This window comes from Cervus elaphus, chromosome 30 (assembly GCF_910594005.1).
Source record: "Cervus elaphus chromosome 30, mCerEla1.1, whole genome shotgun sequence".
In the NCBI taxonomy this organism is placed as follows: Eukaryota; Metazoa; Chordata; class Mammalia; order Artiodactyla; family Cervidae; genus Cervus; species Cervus elaphus.
Window position 1 is genome coordinate 33376586 of NC_057844.1, and position 20553 is coordinate 33397138.

Genomic DNA, 20553 nt, shown 5'->3' on the forward strand with positions numbered 1-20553 from the left:
AAACATGCCTCTCAAACACCAGCCCCACATTTCCACTGCCTCCTGTTCAGCCTCAGGGGATAATGTGCTGTCATCTCAAACTTAAAATTTCTGAAACGGAACATACCATACGGTGCCCTGAACTTCCCAATTCCCCAGCACAGCGATGCCGATAGACAGACGTTCTGCTGTTTTCCTGCCAACCCTCCAAGCTCAGGCCTTCATTTGCTGTTCACTGTTCTTCGTGCCCATGCCAAGTATGCCTTTGTCCCATTCTCAAAGGCTGGATGCTTCCTCATACCATCTCTGACCTTTGCAGGCCTACCCATCCTCCAAGGTACAGCTCAAATGCCTAAGTCAGTCATGCAGCCTTTCCTGGTTCTGGCAACTGAATATGACCTTTCTCTCCCATGAACTCCTACCCCAGCCCTGGTACCATTGCACTTGCTTTATAACTCACATAGAAACATCATGGTTCCCTCATATGTGTGCATGCTAAGTCGCATCAGTCATGTCCGATTCTTTGCGACCCCATGGACTGTAGCCTGCTAGGCTCCTCTGTCCATGGAATTCTCCAGGCAAGAATACTAGAGTGGGTTGTTCTGCTCTGTAAGAAGATCTTACAGACCCAAGGATTGAACCTGGGTTTCCTGCATTGCAGGCAGACTCTTTACTGCCTGAACCATGAGGGAAGCCTGGCTACCTTCAGTCAGTTCAGTCGCTCAGTCGTGTCCAACTCTTTGCGACCCCATGAATCGCAGCACGCCAGGCCTCCCTGTCCATCACAAACTCCCGGAGTTTACTCAAACCTATGTCCATCGAGTCAATGATGCCATCCAACCATCTCATCCTCTGTCGTCCCCTTCTCCTCCTGCCCCCAATCCCTCCCAGCATCAGGGTCTTTTCCAATGAGTCAACTCTTCGCATGAGGTGGCCAAAGTACTGGAGTTTCATCTTCAACATCAGTCCTTCCAATAGACACCAGGACTGATCTCCTTTAGGATGGACTGGTTGAATCTCCTTGCAGTCCAAGGGACTCTCAAGAGTTTTCTCCAACATCATGGTTCAAAAGCATCAATTTTTTGGCACTCAGCTTTCTTCACAGTCCAACTCTCACATCCATGCATGACCACTGGAAAAACCATAGCCTTGACCAGATGGACCTTTGTTGGCAATGTAATGATTCTGCTGTTTAATATGCTATCTAAGTTGGTCATAACTTTCCTTCCAAGGAGTAAGCGTCTTTTAATTTCATGGCTGCAATCACCATCTGCAGTGATTTGGGAGCCCAAAAAAATAAAGTCTGACACTGTTTCCACTGTCTCCCCATCTATTTCCCATGAAGTGATGGGACCAGATGCCATGATCTTAGTTTTCTGAATGTTAAGCTTTAAGCCAACTTTTTCACTCTCCTCCTTCACTTTCATCAAGAGGCTTTTTAGTTCCTCTTCACTCTCTGCCATAAGGGTGGTGTCATCTGCATATCTGAGGTTATTGATATTTCTCCCGGCAATCTTGATTCCAGCTTGTGCTTCTTCCAGCCCAGTGTTTCTCATGATGTACTCTGCATATAAGTTAAATAAGCAGGGTGACAATATACAGGCTTGGCGTACTCCTTTTCCTATTTGGAACCAGTCTGTTGTTCCATGTTACATGATAGTAATTTATTTTGCTGCTGTTGTTTAGTCCCTCAGTTGTGTCTGACTCGTGCAACCCCACAGATTGTAGCCCACCAGACTCCTCTGTTCATAGAATTTCCAAGCCAAGAATACAGGAGTGGGTTGCCATTTTCTTCTCTGGGGATCTTCCTGACCCAGGGATTAAACTCTACTCTCCTGCTTGACAGGCGCATTCTTTATCACTGAGCCACCAGGGAAGCCCAGCCATTTATTTTATGTACTTTAAAAAAAAACCTTTCCTTTAATGAACACCTTAATGACCAAGTCTCTAACTTATCTTAGGCCTCCACACAGGGCCCAGGACATAGTTTGCATAATTATAAAGAATTAGAATGTGCTGCATTGGCTTGGTTTCTATAAAGATTTAAATGAAACTTAATAATAATATGAAGGGGAGCAAGTCATTTTAAAACATTTGACATTTTCCTCAGCCCCTCCTCTGAGCATGTGCTTTTTGCAGCAAAAGGTTTTGGTGCTTTATGACATATGAACGTTAAAAGTCTTACTGAGTCTTCTCAGCATTGATCACTTGTCTCTGTAACTTTTAATTCCATTTTCTCAGTCAGTATCTCAATTCTAGTCCTAAGTGATTTAAATGGAAAATATCTACTCTCCCATTCTACAGGTTGAGTGTTCGTTACCTTTATCATCAAAATGCACAAATTAAGCATCTATATTTGAGTGTAATGTTAGACACGAGAAATAGCAGGCTCAATCTGTCTAGTCTTTTATAATTTTTCAAAGAAAATACTGATGCAAAAAGTTTCTCAACTCTATAAGCATCTTGAATTTAATTTAGACCCTAGAAAACACCAGAACCAAAAAAAAAGAAAAAGAACACTTTCAAAAATAACTTTCTTCCCTTCATCATGTGAGTGTCATTTGCTCTTACAGAGTCATTTCCTCCACATGACTGGACACATGACCACTAACAGTCCCTGAATTTGATGTAAGATGCCTGTCATTAGAGAAGAATCAGCTTTGCTTCTCAATTCCAGTTCTAAAAATCCCAGGAAAGATGCTGGACCAGCTGGGTCAGGGGCCCATCTTGGACCAGTGAAGTGTGGCCATGGAGGCAGGGTTATATAAGAATACAGTGCTCCTTCATTCAGAGGGATGAGGAAGATGAGGGTAAAGAGCTCACAGGAGAAAGGGGAATGCTCTAAGTAAGTACCATGAAGAAATGAAAGAGGGCAGTGAGATGGAAAGTGGGCCCAGGAGGAGATTACTTAGGTCAATGGCCAGAGACTCTCTGAGGTGATGCTTAAGGGGAGACCTGAGTGACGAGGGGCAAAAGCTGCCAAGGGGAGGGAGGCAGAGTGGTCCAGATGGATGGATCTGAGGGACAGCAAGTACAAAGACCTTGAGCCAGGAGCCAAGGAATAGAAACAAGGCTGTGTGATAGGAGTGTCATGAGGAGAGAGGTTGTGTGAGATGAGGACAGTGAGGCAGGCAGGGGCAAGCTCATACAGAACCATTTGTTAGTTGCTCAGTTGTGTCCGACTCAACTCTTTGCAACCCCATGATCTGTAGCTCACCAGGCTTCTCCATCCATGGGATTCCCCAGGCAGGAATCCTGGAGTGGGTTGCCATTTCCTTCTCCATGGGACCTTCCTGACCCAGGCTTCTCCGTCCATGGGATTCCCCAGGCAGGAATCCTGGAGTGGGTTGCCATTTCCTTCTCCTTGGGACCTTCCTGACCCAGGGATCGAACCGGGGTCTACCTGTATTGCAGGCAGCTTCTTTACCGACTGAGCCACCAGGGAAGCCTTTTAGGCCACAGGCTTTATTTTGGAGGAAATAGCAACCCACTCCAGTACTCTTGCCTGGAAAATTCCATGGATGGAGGAGCCTGGTAGGCTACAGTCCATGAGATTGCAGAGTCGGACACGATTGAGCAACTTCAGTGACTGGAAGGTTGCAAGCAGGTTAGTGACCAGGTGTCTTTACTTTGAAAAGAACAACTTGGCTGCTATGTTAAGAATGGATTGTAGAAGGCAAGATTGAGAGACAGATATATGGATAGATAGGCAAGTAGATAGATAGATAGGGGACTTGCTGATTGTTGGAAGGGATGTAAAGAAAAAGGAATCAAGATGACCCCTGAAGATGTTGCCACTTACTGAGATGGGGAAGCCTTTGAAAGAGACAAGTTTAGAAGAGAAGTTAAAAACTCCATTTTGGACATGTCAAATAGGAGATGTTGCAGAAATATAAGTGAACATTCCTAGTGGGAAGGGGGATATGGGAGACTAAAGCTAAAAAGAGAGATCATAGCTGGAGATAAAAATTCGGAAATCATCAGCTGTACAAATTGGCTCGATCACCTGCAAAGTGTTACACTGAGAACAGAGCAGATCCCAGGGCACCTCCAACATCCAGGGCTGGGGAGAGGAGGAGCCAGAAAGGGAGACTGAGAGGAGGCAGCCAGAGGGTTATTTGGGGGAATCAAGGGGAGTGATGTCACAAAAGACAAAGGAAGAACAAGGGAATGGTCAAGAGTGTTGGGTGTTGTCAAGAAGTAAAGCAAGATAAGGAGTATAGTGTTTAATTTACACAGTGTTTCTCAACCTCTTTTAAAATTATCGCCCCCCCCCCAAGGAATATTTTTAGACATTTTGCTTCCTAACTGTCCACCCCTATGAAATGTTAATACCACAGATACACTGTGTATCTGTTTACCATGGCACTTTGAGGACCACAAGCCATTGTAATAGCTAAGAATTTTGGGGCCTCTTAAGAGCCAGTTTCTTTGGGGGGAGGCACTAAGAGCCTGTGACTTATCTACATAGGTTGTTTTGGATAATAAGTGCAGTTTTGGTGGTAAGATGGGGGCAAAGCCAGTCTACATTGAGTGGAAGAGTTAAGTTTGAAGTAAGGAAATGGAACAGAGTGTAGATGCTTTTATAGCAGAATGGTTAGGAGAACTGACTGTAGCCACAAAATCCGGCTTTCATACCCAGACCTGCAACAGGGCACCTTGTTTTTCACTTCCTTGTGCCTCTGTTTTCTCAGCTGCAAAATTGGAATTATAGTAGTAACTACCTCTTGAGGTAATTGTCATAGTTAAGGCACTTAATAATATATGTATGTAGAATGGTGCCTAGCTATGGTAAGTGTTCATGTATGATAGCTATTACAAGTCTCGTTCAGGACATTAGCTGTGAAAGGGAGATGAGTAGAGCCTACAGCATCAGGGCTAAAACTGGGAGTGAACATAAGATTGAAGGAAGCTCTGTTAGTCACAAGAGACTGGAGGTATTTCCTTAATTCAGTGGAACCGGTTATAAGGGATTAGTGAGGTTGATGAATAGTTGTGGACCCCTAAACTAGCAAGAGAGACTGGACCAGAGAGGGGAAGCTTGTGCTTGAACATCTCCTCTGTGGTTAAAAGGTAGGAGGAGAAAATGACACAAAATATTTTCACAGATCTCCTGCTGCCCTACAGTCAACCCCAGAACACAGTGGTGTGAAACAGAAACTGATTGTTCCTTGCTTTTCTGGGGGTTGGCGGGGTTCAGCGGTCCAGTCTCACACTTTCCTACATCACCTGGGAAAGCTCTTAAATGGCAAAGGTTAAAGGGTTAAGGTCTCTTGAGGCTGGGGCTCTGGAACTTACATGGCATCACTTCTACCACATTCTGTTGGTGAAAGCAAGACTCAAGATCAGCCCGGTTTCAAAGACTGGGCAAGTAGACCTCACCTCTTGGGAGTAGGAAGTGCAACATATCATCCATGCTTTTCTGACTACCCAGGCATGGATATATATGACTCTGTAGATTTGGTGAAAGTAGTTCCTTTTCAGATGGCGCTGGTTTTCTCTATATGGTAAAAGTTTGCCTGCTGTGAATGAGCAGACAGGTGTGGAAGGAGAGAAAGCAATGATTTCATACCTGAAAAGACTGCAGGTTGAAACAACCTTTGGGCGGAATCAGAGAGATGGCTGGCAGACCGTCCTAGGACTTCCAGCCAATGTCAGGGGCCCATCTGCAGGTGCAGCCACGCAGTGTATCAGTATCTGTCTGCCCTGCTGTGAGGTTTTTGACACCAGCACTCAACAGCCCAGGTGGAGACCAGGCAAAGACAGATGTTGGATTCATCCTGGATTAGGGCCCTGCCAGCTGGTTAGGATGACAAGATGAGGGCTGGCAAGTGAGGATTATTGGCAGCAGTGAGTGAAAAGGACAGACCATGACATTTAAGCTGGGTCAGAAGGGAAATGAAGACAGGATTTCCCCTCTTTATAACACTAGCTTGATGTTTTTAATTTAATGTTTTGCAAAATAATTTAAAAAATGCCTACACTCATCCGTTGCTTCATTAATGTCTATGTATGGTGCCAAGACCCTTCCATCAAATACCTACTAAGTAAAACAGACAGCTGAAAAACACATATAACAGGTTAAAAAATTACTTTTCTTAGCTAAGAGATTCCCATTACAGTGACCGGTAAGAATGTCGCAAGCTGAAATTTTCTCCCATTTGTTGATGATGAATTCTGCTCTCGTGTTCTGTAACTATTAAAGAAAATTTACCTCTTTAAATTGATGTTCAGGAATATAATATTGTCCTTTTATCCCTCTACTGGACACCTTTTTTCTTGAATAAGCATATGACTTTAATTTTCATTTCAAAGTATATTTTGCTACACCACAGTGTAGCAAGTAATCTATAGGAACACCATTTAGTTTCATGTCAGTTTTTCGAGGTTTAATATCTTACTCTGGCTTTTCATTCCAATATGTTTCACCCTCCCAATAGCTGGACCATGCTACTCAGAAAAGCCGAGTCATTTCTGGCTGGTTCCTGTCCAATCATGAGTCTCCTATGAGGCACAGAGCTCTTTCTATCGAACACAAACACGATTAGGTCACCTCTGCAACCACCTGATACTTGATATGTAAGGTTATTTGTTTCCATGCTCAGAAATTCTGGGGCTTTTTCACCCTTCATAGCCCTTCCCCTTACTAGCCCAAGGTCAAGTTCCATCAGATGATTGTCCTTCTTGCTGTGAAACCCTACATCTTTTTTAAATTTTAAAACGCTCTTTTATTTACATCATTACTCCACTCAGAAATCTTCAAGGATCCTGTGTGACCTTTCACCGCCTACAGCCTAGCTCCTTTATCTAATATTTCAGTCTTTATTTACTTTAACCTGCCATGATGAAAACACCTCAAGGCAGCTTGCAGTGGAAACGTTAGAATTAGATTCATTAGCTCCACATAGCTACATTTCCCACAGTCCGAGCTCTTCTGAGTCTCCACTATGGTTCCTAACCAGTTTCTCCTATGCTGCTTTCCATCCAATTAAACAGTGGCTTGCGACCTTGGGTGTCCATTGAAAATACCTGGTGAATCACTCAAGCAATTCTGGTGTAATTGATCTGGGCTGAAACTGAGCACTGGGATTTTTAAAGCTCCCTGGTGATCCTAATGGGCATTCAAGGTTGAGAATGGCTACGTAGGACACGTTTATTGATTCTCTCTAAAACAATCACCATTCCCCTCCCTCCCTCATCCACATTCCCCTTCCTTCTTTACTTCTCTAAATCCTGTCACCTCTTTGAGATTCAACTCAGGTATTGCTGGGATCTTAACTCATCACCCAAAGCCAATACCTTCCCAAAGCAATGCCCTTTTATTGTTGTTCAGTTGCTCAGTCATGTCTGACTCTTTTCGACCCCATGAACTGGATTTTAAATTTCAATTAAGGTTGTCATTGTAAGAAGCCAAAATAATTTAAACATTTTCAGTACATAAAACAGAAAACATACAGAAGATCCTTTTAATGATACGGTTTTAATTCTTTTATACCTTTTTATTCCTAATTGTAAAAAGTCTTGGAGCTAAAAGACACACATAACCTACATGCCCATCGACAGACGAATGGATAAAGAAGTTGTGGTACATATACACAATGGAATATTACTCAGCCATAAAAAGGAACACATTTGAGTCAGTTCTGATGAGGTGGATGAACCTAGAACCTATTATACAGAGTGAAGTGAGCCAGAAACAAAAAGATAAATATCGTATTCTAACACACATATACGGAATCTAGAAAAATGGTTCTGAAGAATTTATTTACAGGGCAGCAATGGAGAAACAGACATGGAGAATAGACTTACGGACGTGGGGAGAGGGGAGGAGCGGGTGAGATGTATGGAAAGAGTAACATGGAAACTTATATTACCATATGTAAAATAGACAGCCAACGGGAATTTGCTGTATGGCTCAGGAAACTCAAACAGGGGCTCTGTGTCAACCTAGAGGGGTGGGATGGGGAGGGAGATGGGAGGGAGGTTCAAAAGGGAGAGGATGTATGTATACCTATGGCTGATTCATGTTGAGGTTTGACAGAAAACAACAAAATTCCGTAAAGCAATTATCCTTCAATAAAAAAATAAATTAAAAAAAAAAGACACACAAAAAAGGCCAGGTACTACTATAGTAAACAAGATTAATTAGGGTTAGGGTTAGGGTTTTGGCAGGTTATAAGACCTAGAAATACAGATATCCAGAGTGATCCGTCTCTCTGTCCCAGTTATCATGTCTAGAACCCTTGTAGAGTCACTTTATCTTAGGCTACAAAACTGAAGCAAGATACTGGATTCAGGTTCAGTACATGACCTGACTGTCTATCCACAGAAATCTGTAGAAATTTCCACATGGTAAATCACATGATTAGACTTTATATTTTTTTACTCCTAGGGTAGGGAGTATTATGCTCATTAAAACTCATCTAGATACTTGAAATGATTTCTGCTTGAATTTTAGATGTCTCACGTGTGATTTTCTCAAACTTGTACTCACAGTTCTTGAGGTCGTTGCACTAACATGCATTAATCCTGTTTGTAAAAAGTTTGCATTCTTTTTTTAGTCATGCTGCACAGCATGCAGAATCGTAGTTCCCCAAGCAGGGATGGAATTTGTGCACCCTGCAGTGGAAGCGTGGAGATCTAACCACTGGTCTCCCAGCCAAGTCTCAAAAGTGCATTTTTCTCTGCTCATCCATGCAATTGTCTGGGGGGCTTGTTGTGCCATGCCCTGTGCTGAGTTCTGGGACTATAAAAATGAAGGAAACCATTTGTTCTAATGGAAGGAGTTTGGACCTTAGATGGGAGAGACCTATAAATGAACAGAAAATCAAATCATTGTAGGAACTTGCTCAGTGGCTGTCTTGTTCAATTGAAAAGGAGGGCAAGAGGCCTGGTTGGTCTCATCTTCTGTTATCACTAGCACCTAATTCCTAGTGGCACCCAGTAAATATTTGTTATCCTTGGATAAGGAAATGGCAACCCACTTCAGTATTCTTGCTTGAAAATCCCCATGGACAGAGGAGACTGGTGGGCTACAGTCCATTGGGTGACAAAGAGTCCGACTAGACTTAGGGATTGAACAGCAATATGAGTAAATGATAAAACATTTACACAGAGGGAGCTATGGGTGCGCCCATACAAGGGACATGGGCCTAGTTTTATGTGTGTCTGGAGGTTGGTGTTAGTGTCAAGTCAGAAGTATCAGAGAAAAAAACCTTTGACCATGAGATATGAAATGAGTCCTGGGAGATAAAGGAAATTAGGTAAAAGTAGGGTTGGGGTTGCCTAGGAGTTCCCAAGATTGAATTTCAAGTAGTTCCCAGACACCAAGAAGAGTCCAGTCTGTAGCAGTAAGCGGCAGAGATGACTGATGGGGCTTGCAGGCGGCATCATTTATATATTTCCATTTTTAGTCTCTATAACTATGCCAATTAAAAAGCAAACCAACAAACGTCCGTCGACCCCTACGACACTGGTAGCTCATGGACTCCTAAGCTCACACCGGCTTGTTACCTAGGAGCTCAGCGTGATGGCGGGGATCGACGAGCGGCTCCCCAGTTAAGGCCATGAATGAATGAATAAGCTGAAGAATCACAGCAGTGTGAGCACCCGCGCAGTGACTGAGTCTTCTGGACCGTAGGGAAGTCGGGGAGCCCCTGCCAGGCTGAGCAGGGACTCAAGAGTTTAACGAGTGGTGTGAGGCGAGTCTGGAAAGCGTCGCATCTCAGAAATAAAACCAGAGGCACGACTGTGGGTAGAGTTTCAACGCGCCTTCCTAGCGGGAAGGTGAAGCAACAGGAGTAAAAGCACTCGAGAGTTGACGGGGGCTGGCAATTTCCGACAAGCGATACGGGAAAGCGGCTGGGTGTTGAGCTACGCGGTACCCAGGCGATCCAGGGATAGGAGCCGACAGCTGGGCTTCGTGCCAACCGGGGAGAGCGGCCCAGAGACCGCCGGCGCCGAGGGCCGGAACGCTGGACACCGCCTCCCGGGCCCCGCCGGACGCGGTTTCCGGTCGCACCGGCGTGCGCCCCGCAGCGGTGGAGCGAGCATCTCCAGTCGCGCAGGGCGTGGCCCGGCCGTCCCGCCTCCAGAGGAGGCTGGACAGTCCCGCGGCACAGCAGGAGGCCTCTCCTCAGCAGACGCCCACAGAGGGCAGCGGCCTCCAGAGGCGCGGATGCGAGCCCCGCCCGCCGTCGGGTCACAGCCTCCGGGACGCACGCTTCTCTCCCGTCAGCTGAAGGGAAGCGGACCGAACGCCGGCGAGGTGAGCTCCTAGGAACTCTCCAGGCCTCCCGCGAACTTCCGGGAGACACCGCCCCCACCCCACCGCCTGGAGCCCCGCCTCTGCTCTGATTGGCTACCCGCGTGCCCGCTGCACCGCCCTGGCCGGTGATTGGCTCTGAGGCGCAGTCTGTCAGCCGCCTCCCTCGGGAATCTGGGTCGCCAGGGGAAGCGTTCGTTACTCGGGGACGGCTTGGGAAGAGGTTGGTGGGGCCCTTTGAGCTGGTTTGTTTATTGTTCTGGGGACCCTATCCCCGGCGCGCGCTTCCGTCGCAACGGCCAGGACAGGAGCCGGTATCGGAGGCGGAGGGCAGGGGTGGCGAGAAAGTGAAGGTTGAGAAGTGAGTCCGAGGCCCCCAAGCCCGGCCGCCTCCGAGAAGGAGCCGTGTGGGAAGGAAGGGCCTGAGAGGAGCTATCACTCTGGGAGAGGCCTAGTTTCTGCTGCGGGGGAGGGCGGCGGGGGTTCATGACCTAGTTGTCGGGCATCTCATTTTCTAGGTGAGTTTCTCCACAGAATTTACTGAAGATTTTTGCCTCGGCTTTGCAGCCGAGTTTGGAGACGGCTAGCCCGTTTCCTCGCCTTCCCAGAGGCCTTAGACTAAATTCATTCACTCTCTTTTACCGCTTCAGATGAGCAGCCGTCAAAAACACAAACAATGGAAAGACGGATACCACTGCGTATGTTAAAAGCATGTTGAAAGGAAAATAAGGTATTCACTTGGATTTAATTGTGTTTAATTGTACGAGAGAATTACCTTTTTGAGGAGAAGCTCAAAAGTTTTAAACAATACTAATTTAATTTGGTCTTGTGACAGGTTTCAAATTTTTTTAATCGTTTAATATACAAAAGTCACATTACTGCCGTACCTACCAAATACGCTCTTTGCTAATGATGGGCTAGTCCTGACCATGCTGAACATGAAAAGAAATAGGGAACTTTTGATAATGTTCATTTGCATATGATTACATGGTGCTACAGACCTTTTAAAAATGACGTTATCACTGTTAAAAAAAAAACTTGTAATTTAATGTTAGACTGTGTGTGAGATTGGATAGTAGCTAATTCTTAAAATAAGTTACACTCGTAGGCTAATTTCACTTTGTTTTTAAAGTACAAATTCGTTGTTTGTTGCTCAGTTGCTCAGTCATGTCGGACTCTTCTGTGACCCCGTGGACTGTAGCCCACCAGGTTCCTCTGTCCATGAGGTTTCCCAGGCTAGAATACTGGAGTGGGTTGCCTTTCCCTACCCAGCGATCGCATTGGAGTCTCCTGCAGTGGTAGGCAGTTCTTTACCACTGAGCCACCGGGGAAACCCAAAATATCAATAGTTTGCTTGCTAGACACTGAGTCATTGTTATAACAGTTGCTTCACTACCCCCCTAGTCATTTGACCCTCTAGCTTCTATTAAGTTATATGCTGTCTTATACATATCTGTTAGTGACATACTGGAAATTGTCAAGGAATGGTTTATTTATTTATTTATTATTTTTTTTCTATTTATTTTTATTAGTTGGAGGCTAATTACTTCACATTATTGTAGTGGTTTTTGTCATACATTGACATGAATCAGCCATGGAGTTACATGTATTCCCCATCCCGATCCCCCCCCCACCTCCCTCTCCACCCCATCCGCGTGGGTCTTCCCAGTGCACCAGGCCCGGGCACTTGTCTCATGCATCCAACCTGGGCTGGTGATCTGTTTCACCCTAGATAGTATACATGTTTCGGTGCTGTTCTCTCGAAACATCCCACCCTCGCCTTCTCCCACAGAGTCCAAAAGTCTGTTCTGTACATCTGTGTCTCTTTTTCTGTTTTGCATATAGGGTTATCGTTACCATCTTTCTAAATTCCATATGTATGTGTTAGTATGCTGTATTGGTCTTTATCTCTCTGGCTTACTTCACTCTGTATAATGGGCTCCAGTTTCACCCATCTCATTAGAACTGATTCAAATGAATCCTTTTTAATGGCTGAGTAATATTCCATGGTGTATATGTACCAAGGAATGGTTTATTTCAGCCACATGTATGCATGCTAAGTTGCTTCAGTGATGTCTGACTCTGTGTGACCCTATGGACTGTAGCCCACCAGGCTCCTCTGTCCGTGGGATTCTCCAGAACCCACACTCAGGAATACTGGAGTGGGTTGCCATGCCCTCCTCCAGGAACCTTCCTGACCCAGAGATTGAACCTGTGTCTCCTACATCTCCTGCATTGGCAGGCAGATTCTTTACCACTGGCATCACTCAGGAATCCCCATTTCAGCCACAGAACACCCAAATTAGCTCTTTAAGTTAGACCTGGGCCCTACCCTGGAAAATTCTGACCTGGATTGGGGATGAACTCTGGATATCTGTATTCTGATAAATTTCCTCAAGTGAGTTTGATATGCATTCCCAGTTGAGAACTAAAGCTTTAACGACTTAGATATGTTTAAGAAATTTTAAGATATTTATGAAATAAGTAATTCCTCCCTTGATTTCCTTATGGTTTAAAAGTAAATTTCTCAGGAATGACATTTCAGGATAATCCAAAAGCAGTGTTTGCCTCAGCAAGGTCAGGGAGTTTGACTGGCACTCAGCAGCCTCTGGACTAACCACTCCAATCTTAGGAACAAGGTTCTTATGGAGAGGCACAAAAGCTCTGATGTGCTTGCAGGATCCCCAGAGCTGTGCATGTAGTATTGTCTCCTGTGAGGTGTAAGAGAGGTCAACTCCAGGTCTGTTCAGCTAACTTATTTTTACTTCAACAAAATGCAAAGAGGGTAATATTACATTTATGAACTTTATTTTGGAAAGAAAACCCCTACTGGAAATAAATGTAAATGATACCCTCCCAATACCCAGTAGTCCTTTGCTTATTAAGTAAAGACTGCATAATTCAAGGTTAAAATCTGTATGCCAACATGAAGTATTCGGATATTTGGAATATATTAGACCAACTTTACAAGAGAGTCAGAGGTTAAAAAGTGAGATGATCACTTTGGTTTTCAAGTTTGAGAAATGTGTGGTGAAACCAAATCCATTCTAACTTCAAGGACAGCTTTTGGCAAAGCAGTAGGCCCAGTTGTGTTGTACTGCCTAGGAGCAGTTGGTATTGATACTTATTTTACATGTAAGATTTTCACTGCAAGACTTGGCATATGAAAGTATTTGAGTACTGGGCAGATTTTTAAAATGAAAATGAAAAAACCAAGTTAAACATGAAGCCATGTGTTTAGTCAGTCCATGACTAATACCTTGAATTTGTGTTTATTGTTTGAACAGAAAGCCAGGAGTCTCAGCATGAATCGATCTAGATCTCAATCAGATGATGGTGGTGAAGAAACCTCATCCCAAGACCAGCATCACCAAGAAAATGAGAGAAGGTGGCAGCAAGAGCGTCTTCACAGAGAAGAAGCCTATTACCAGTTTATCAACAATCTCAATGATGAAGATTACCGGCTGATGAGAGACCATAATCTTTTAGGCACTCCTGGTAAGGGATAGGTAAAAGAGAAAATACCTTTTTCAGCATTATTAAAAGTTTCAGCGTTAGGAGGGGTTTTTATCCCCATCTTCCCTGTTCCAAAATACACTGTACTGTTTTGGTGACTTCAAGAGCTTTGTAACATAACAACATAGAAAAATCACTGGCATACTTCTGTATGTCATAAGTAGGTTAATATTGGGGCTTCCCTGGTGGCTCAGCAGTAAAGACTCCACCTGCCAATGCAGGAGATTCACTTTGATCCTTGGTCAGGAAGATCCCTGGAGGAGGAAATGGCAGCCCAATCCAGTGTTCTTGCCTGGGAAATCCCAAGGCCAGAGGAGCCTAGTGGGCTACAGTCCATGGGCTTATAAGAGTCAGACATGACTTAGCGACTAAACAAGAATATTGAATATATAGCACTGTTATACAAGTGTCAAACAAACCAACTGGTTCATGTACATGATAGTGTTCAGTATTTACCTATGTGGTCCTATTTCTCTTAAGTCATATTTGTACAAATACTATTCATTTCAAACCTGATTCTAACTCATTTGAGGTGTTACTGTTTATTTATTTAGTTGAACTAATAACTCCCCCAGAGTCAGACGTGCTCCATGATTTTTTTACAAATTAATTTCACAATGAACTGGTTGAAACTTGCAGGTTTGTATGTAATATATTTGTATGTTGCATATTTGCATACTATATATAGGATTACCCATATAATGAACTAGGTAGAATTCAAGTAAAGATCTGAAGTTTTCTCTAGAAATATGCCCCTCTTAATTTCTTTTTACCTCTGACAGAAACCTACAGAATTATAGCCTATGGGTTCCTAAGTATATCAGCTGGGAGCACTTTATTAATGATTCAAATTAAATCTTATTTTAATTTAAATAAAACATTAATAAATGAAACAACCAAAATGATGTGTATTTGCATCAGGTAAACAGTTTTTACTGTTTTCAGTTTACAGAAATGAAAACAGTAGAATGTCTTTCACAGATTGCTAAAGATTAGTCTGACCATAAGTTTTCATAAAACTTAGTAATTTAAAAATTTGGATTTCAGTGAGCATTTTTCTGTTTTTTAGGAGAAATAACATCAGAAGAATTACAACAGCGGTTAGATGGTGTCAAGGAACAAATAGCATCTCAGCCTGACTTGAGAAATGGGACAAATGCCAGAGGTACTATGGACTCCTTTCCATAAGGAACAGGTTTGAATGGAGTAATTGCAGACATGAGCTTCCAGGACCTTGTCTGACGTTGGTTTTTAGTGTTTTTCAGATTTAAAGTGATACTCATTCAGGGAATATTTATAAATTATATGCTATGCAGTACAGTTTGACAGTACAGGACAGAGGTTGCATATAAAGATGTCTTATACACCCGTTGCCTTCAGGAGCTCCTGTGTATGAAGTAGTATATTAATTGCCAGCAGAATTCTTTTTAATTTTAGAATGCACGGACTAGTTTTTATGTTTAAATTAATATAACTAAGCTTAGCTTTTAAAAAGTTATACAGAACAACACAGAAAGACTGAGTCAGGGAAACCTGTTTGTTGCTTTGCTGTGTTTTTGTGTTTGTTATATCATTTTACTGAAAAGAGACTAAGTCATGATAGAAGTTCTTATAAACAAATTGCTTGTAAAAAAAAAATTCAAACTAAACAGAAGTGTATAGAATTAAAAGTAAAGCCAGCATTAAGGTCCACCCTACCACTTCCTTCCCCACAAGTATTTGTTAGTAGTAGTTTCACATATTATATCAAGATCATGGTATAAATTAGGGTGAAGACTATTAAAAACCCCAAGGGCATTGGCTCAGGAAGATACAAGTTTACTCCTCTTTCATGTTAACAGTCCAGGGCAGACACGCTTTACTCCATAAAGCCTCCTGGGACCCACCCAGCCAGCAGAGTGGTTCTACAACTGTGCTGTCCACACAGTGCAGTAGCTACTGGCCACATGGGCCTATTTCAATTTAATAAAACTGAAAACTCAGTTCCTCAAGTCATATTAGCCACATTTAGGCGTTTAATAGTCCCATGTGGCCAACGGCTTCTGTATCTGACAGCACAGAGACAGAGCACCTCTACTATTGCAGAAAGGTTTACTGGACATCAACTGCTGCTGCTCTGGGGTGCGCCCTTCATGATCAAGCTAAGTCACCACCACATCTAGGTTCCAACTGGCAGTTCTAGGTCCAGAGGGACGCGCAGGCACCTGCCTGAAAATGAGCTCTCTCTCTTCCAACTCCAGTTCTGTTGATGAGAACTCAGTCCTGTGAACACCCTGCTTGCCAGGCTGCTCCCAGGACCGTCAGTGCATTTACAGTGGAAGAAGGGACCACAGATTTTGTGAGATACGAGTGACCGCTTTCATGCATCATCATCACTACATCCTAGTAATTTAAGAAGTGGCATTTAGAATGAGTTAATGTTTACCTGCTCTTTACTCATATCTCTTTGCAAATTAAAATGGGAAGTGGATATTAACTCTTATTTTCTTTACATTGGTATAGGCAGATTGTACTGTATGAGTATAGCTGGTAAGACTGGTCCTTTGAGATATGTTTTAATGGAAAATGTACTCATCACAAATGAAATAGCTTATATTTTTAGACTATGGCTAAAGTTGCTTATTTTACTGATAATCAGCAGCTGATTAACAGGTTTAACTTTAATAAAGAACATTTTTTATGAGAGATTGCAGTAATGAAATAAAAGCAGTCCCATTTAATAGCTGTTTTTGAGTAGAAGAGACTTTAAGGGTAAAGTCTGTGTAGTTAATATGCATCACAATGCCTTTCAATGAGTTTTGTACTTTAATAACCCACTGGTTAAAAACAGAAAATGTAAGCTTCCCACAGTAGCACTGTCATAGTCAAAGAAGTTTATCAGGGGCACAGTTATTTCTAAATTGATTGATTCAGCAGTACTAACTGAGAGTCTGATTTCTACCAAATAGAATAGAGGTTGGGGATTTAACAGTGAACAAAATAAGACAAAACTTGTTTGTTTTCATGCAGCTCACATTCTAAATGAACAGAAAATGTATTTTATTGTATTATATATAATGGCTAACATTTATTGAGTGCTTTCTCAGATATTATATCATACCAGATGTTATATTAATCATATACCATGTCTTCTTTTATCCTCATGATGATCCCCTGACATCTATTCTATTATTATCTCAAATTTGCAGATAAGGATATAGCCATAGAGAACTGAATTAAATGCTTAAAATTTCCTTTCTTTACATAAAGACATATGGTTCTAATATTTTACTCATAAAGCCACAGTTCTTGAGCTATATGTTTTTGGCAGTTTCTAAGAAACAAGATTCTTAAGGTTACCAAAATACCTAGTTGTAAAAAACAGTTACCTTTCCCAAAAGGATTCTACAAATTCAAGTGAATTATCTATGTTTTGTTGCTATGTTTTATTAATATTGCCATATGAATAAAGCAGTTTAAATGTACAGTTTTGGTAATGGTTATAGTTTTCATTTGCCTTAATATTTTGCCAATAATAGGCCTATAGAAAGCAAGAGTTAAGATTTCTTCACCCCTCTGCACAAATAGTATTTAAAATTTTATAATGTTAATTCACACTGTGTATTCTAGTATGTTTGTAGTATACACCTTTCTTTTAGAAAGTTCATTTTCTTTTTGGCTGTTTTTCATTCATTCAAATGCACAGATGTTCTTAAATATAATTTAATAAAAACTATCTTACAAGCTTTCAATGAAAATCTAAAGATAGATTTCAGGAATTGATGTTAAGTTGATTTGGTTTGCTTTCCAGGCTCAGGAATCCCTCGAGAGAATTCGAATGAAGATTCTCTGCTGGAGTGGCTGAACACCTTTCTTCGCACAGGAAATGCAACTCGAAGTGGGCAGAATGGGAACCAGACCTGGAGAGCTGTGAGTCGAACCAACCCGCACAGTGGAGAGTTTCGGTTTAGTCTGGAAATCCACATCAACCACGAGAACAGAGGATTTGAAATGGATGGCGAAGACTCTGCGGGCATGCCCTTCTCAGATGTCAGCCAAGATCAGGCTGCAGATGGGCCCCAGAGACCAAGCAGTCCTGTGGCCAGGCGAACCAGGAGCCAGGCTGCAGGGAATCTAAGCCGCGGTGCCCGCATTCCCAGGATGCGCCTTGGCTCCGGGGGGCAGAGCTCAGCTGAAGGCTCTCTGTCTCCATTGGGAAGACTAAGAAATGGAATTGGGGGTGCATCTGTCAGTCCTGGACCTGGTGCTCCCCTCACTCATCTCAGCACCCCATCAGGTGGGAGTGAACTCAGGCAGAGGGAAGGGCAGCGGTTTGGAGCGGCCCATGTCTGGGAAAATGGGACCAGAACCAACGTCACAGTAAGGAATACAAACCAAAGACTAGAGCCCATAAGACTAAGGTCTACTTTCAGGAGTCGGAGCCGGTCGCCGATTCAGCGGCCCAGTGGCACAGTTTACCATAATTCACAAAGAGAGAGCCGGCCTTCCCAGCAGAGCACCAGGCGGTCTGTCAGGAGGAGAGGGGTAACCCGGGTCTTCCTGGAGCAGGACCCAGAAGGCAGAGGGGCCGCGTCCTCGTTCTTTTCCAACTCCAGGCTCGTGTCCAGAATCACGGTGGAAGAGGAAGAGGAGGAGGAGCTCAGCAGGCTGCCCGCGGCTGTGCGGCGACACCCGACCATCACCCTGGACCTGCAGGTGAGGAGGATTCGTCCCGGAGAGAGCAGCGACCGCGACAGCATCGCCAACAGGACTCGGTCTCGGGTAGGGCTGGCGGAGAACCGGATCTCCTTGGAGAGAAACAGCGGGGGCTTCCACCGCAGCATCTCACGCCAGGAGCGCTCGGGGATGCGCACCTACGTGAGCACCATCACCGTGCCGCTGCGCAGAGTGGCTGAGCACGAGCTCGTCGAGCCGTCCTCCGCGGCGCTGAGATCAATCCTAAGGCAGATTATGACTGGCTTTGGTGAGCTGAGTTCTCTCATGGAGGCCGAGTCAGAGTCAGAGGCGCAGAGTGATGGGCCGTACGGGCCGGCGCTGCGCTCAGACGCGGTTTCCCCCGGTGGGGCCACCGGCCCTCCCTTGGGAGGAGCCCCCTGGGGCCGACTGGCCCGCGTGGAGCTCACCCCGCCTCATACACTAGCCAGCGACCCCATGGCGGGCCGGGCTGCGCGGAGTTCAGGTAACTTAGTGGAGACGGGAACACTACCCATTCTTCGCCTCGCTCACTTCTTCCTGCTTAACGAGGGGGACGATGACGACCCTACGCGTGGTTTAACCAAAGAGCAGATCGACAATCTCTCCACCCGGAACTACGAGCACAGCGGTGCGGACGGCGAGCCGGGCAAGGCCTGCAGTGTGTGCATCAGCGACTACGTGGCCGGAAACAAGCTCAGGCGGTTACCCTGCATGCACGAGTTCCACATCCACTGCATCGACCGGTGGCTCTCCGAGAACTGCACCTGCCCCGTCTGCCGGCAACCTGTCTTAGGGTCCGGCCTAGCCAACAGTGGGTGACGCCCTGAGTCCCTCAGAAGCACACCGCCGTGGAGCTGTGTTCAGGCTTTGTTTTCTTGAATCATTTGTGATGCGCTTACCAGGATGAAAAATAGCAGATAATTATAGTTTGAACTATTTCTTTTGTGTGCTTTTTTAACTTGTTAAAAAGAGTAAATTTATAGAAAGTTTAAAATGCAAATGTTAAATTATCCTAAAGTACAGAATAGTTAATATTGCTAGAACCAAATATTTTTATTTTGGTAATTTTGTTCATGCTAAGCACTTTTGTATCTGCACAGTTCGGTAGGTTACAAGTCAGTATTTGTCCGAAAAGTCCTGCAGGGTTTTGCTTGGACTTTCAGGTCCCATAGGCTTCATACTGTGTCCAGACGTTGGTGTCTAAATAAGCCTTCCTTTAACTTTTCATTTTAAGGACAGTGTCTTCATGAAAGAGTCCCTGGCTGAATGTTTGCTCAATGCACTTAAGTTACTTGAAATGTTAAATTTATTATGCAGCACTTAAATTTAATATGTGTATATATAGGTATATAATTTTAAGGTTAAAATATTCAGTCTGAAAACTACTGGTTTGTTTCTTATTTTAAGCTGTTGGGCTATTACTGCATATGGCACAATATTTAATATTTGCCAGATCATCTCTGGGAGGAAGTGGATTAAGATATTTAAAAATAGAGATAATTTATGAAGCGTTTCTGACAATCTGACTTACTAGACAGCAAGCAATATATAACACTGAACAAGTATTTTTTTTCAGAAATGGAACATGGACATTTTAGAGCATAGAGGTTATTTGAGTTCTGCCTTTTCATGACTTTTTTGAAAGTGCAAACCATTTTTTGGATTAAATTAAGTAAAATGTACAACATGCATGGTTTCTCAAATTTAGTTTAAAATCTTAAAAAAAAAAACTGTAAAGAATCAAATGCATAGATACTATGTTAAGTTTACTTGGAGGCCAAAAAGACTCTAAATAAAACAATGACAACAAAAGTTAAGAGAATGTAGAATTTATACAAACACAAAGTATGCATTGAAGATCTGTTTCTATCAATAAATATTAAAACATGTCAACTATTCTCTGTTGGTCCACTGTGGTTTATTCACTGAAAGAAATAGATATTTCGCATCAGCTGGATGCCAGGCACTGTTACAGGTGTCAAGGATTCCATAGAGGAGAGACAGAGTCCCTCTCATGCGAAAGACATATTTGCTCTTAGAAATGGAAACTTGGTTAATAAAATGAGTTACTGTTCTGACTTTCATGTTTGTTCATATCA

At 43.4% G+C, this 20553-nt stretch overlaps 1 protein-coding gene across 4 annotated transcripts; it reads left to right on the forward strand.

The window, feature by feature from the left end:
- The first annotated feature begins 10045 nt into the window (after positions 1 to 10045).
- On the forward strand, positions 10046 to 20352 carry RNF6 (ring finger protein 6). Of its 4 annotated transcripts, none has more exons than XM_043892257.1 (5): positions 10046 to 10246; positions 10894 to 10973; positions 13531 to 13741; positions 14829 to 14924; positions 17550 to 20352. In XM_043892257.1, the coding sequence occupies exons 3-5, from the start codon at positions 13549 to 13551 to the stop codon at positions 19271 to 19273; spliced, it is 2013 nt and encodes a 670-aa protein (XP_043748192.1). In that variant the 5' UTR covers positions 10046 to 10246; positions 10894 to 10973; positions 13531 to 13548; the 3' UTR covers positions 19274 to 20352. The 4 variants fall into 4 exon arrangements, with proteins under 4 accessions (XP_043748192.1, XP_043748191.1, XP_043748194.1 ...); XM_043892256.1 differs by lacking the exon at positions 10046 to 10246 and adding an exon at positions 10393 to 10466; XM_043892259.1 differs by lacking the exon at positions 10046 to 10246 and adding an exon at positions 10467 to 10604.
- Positions 20353 to 20553: the final 201 nt, after the last annotated feature.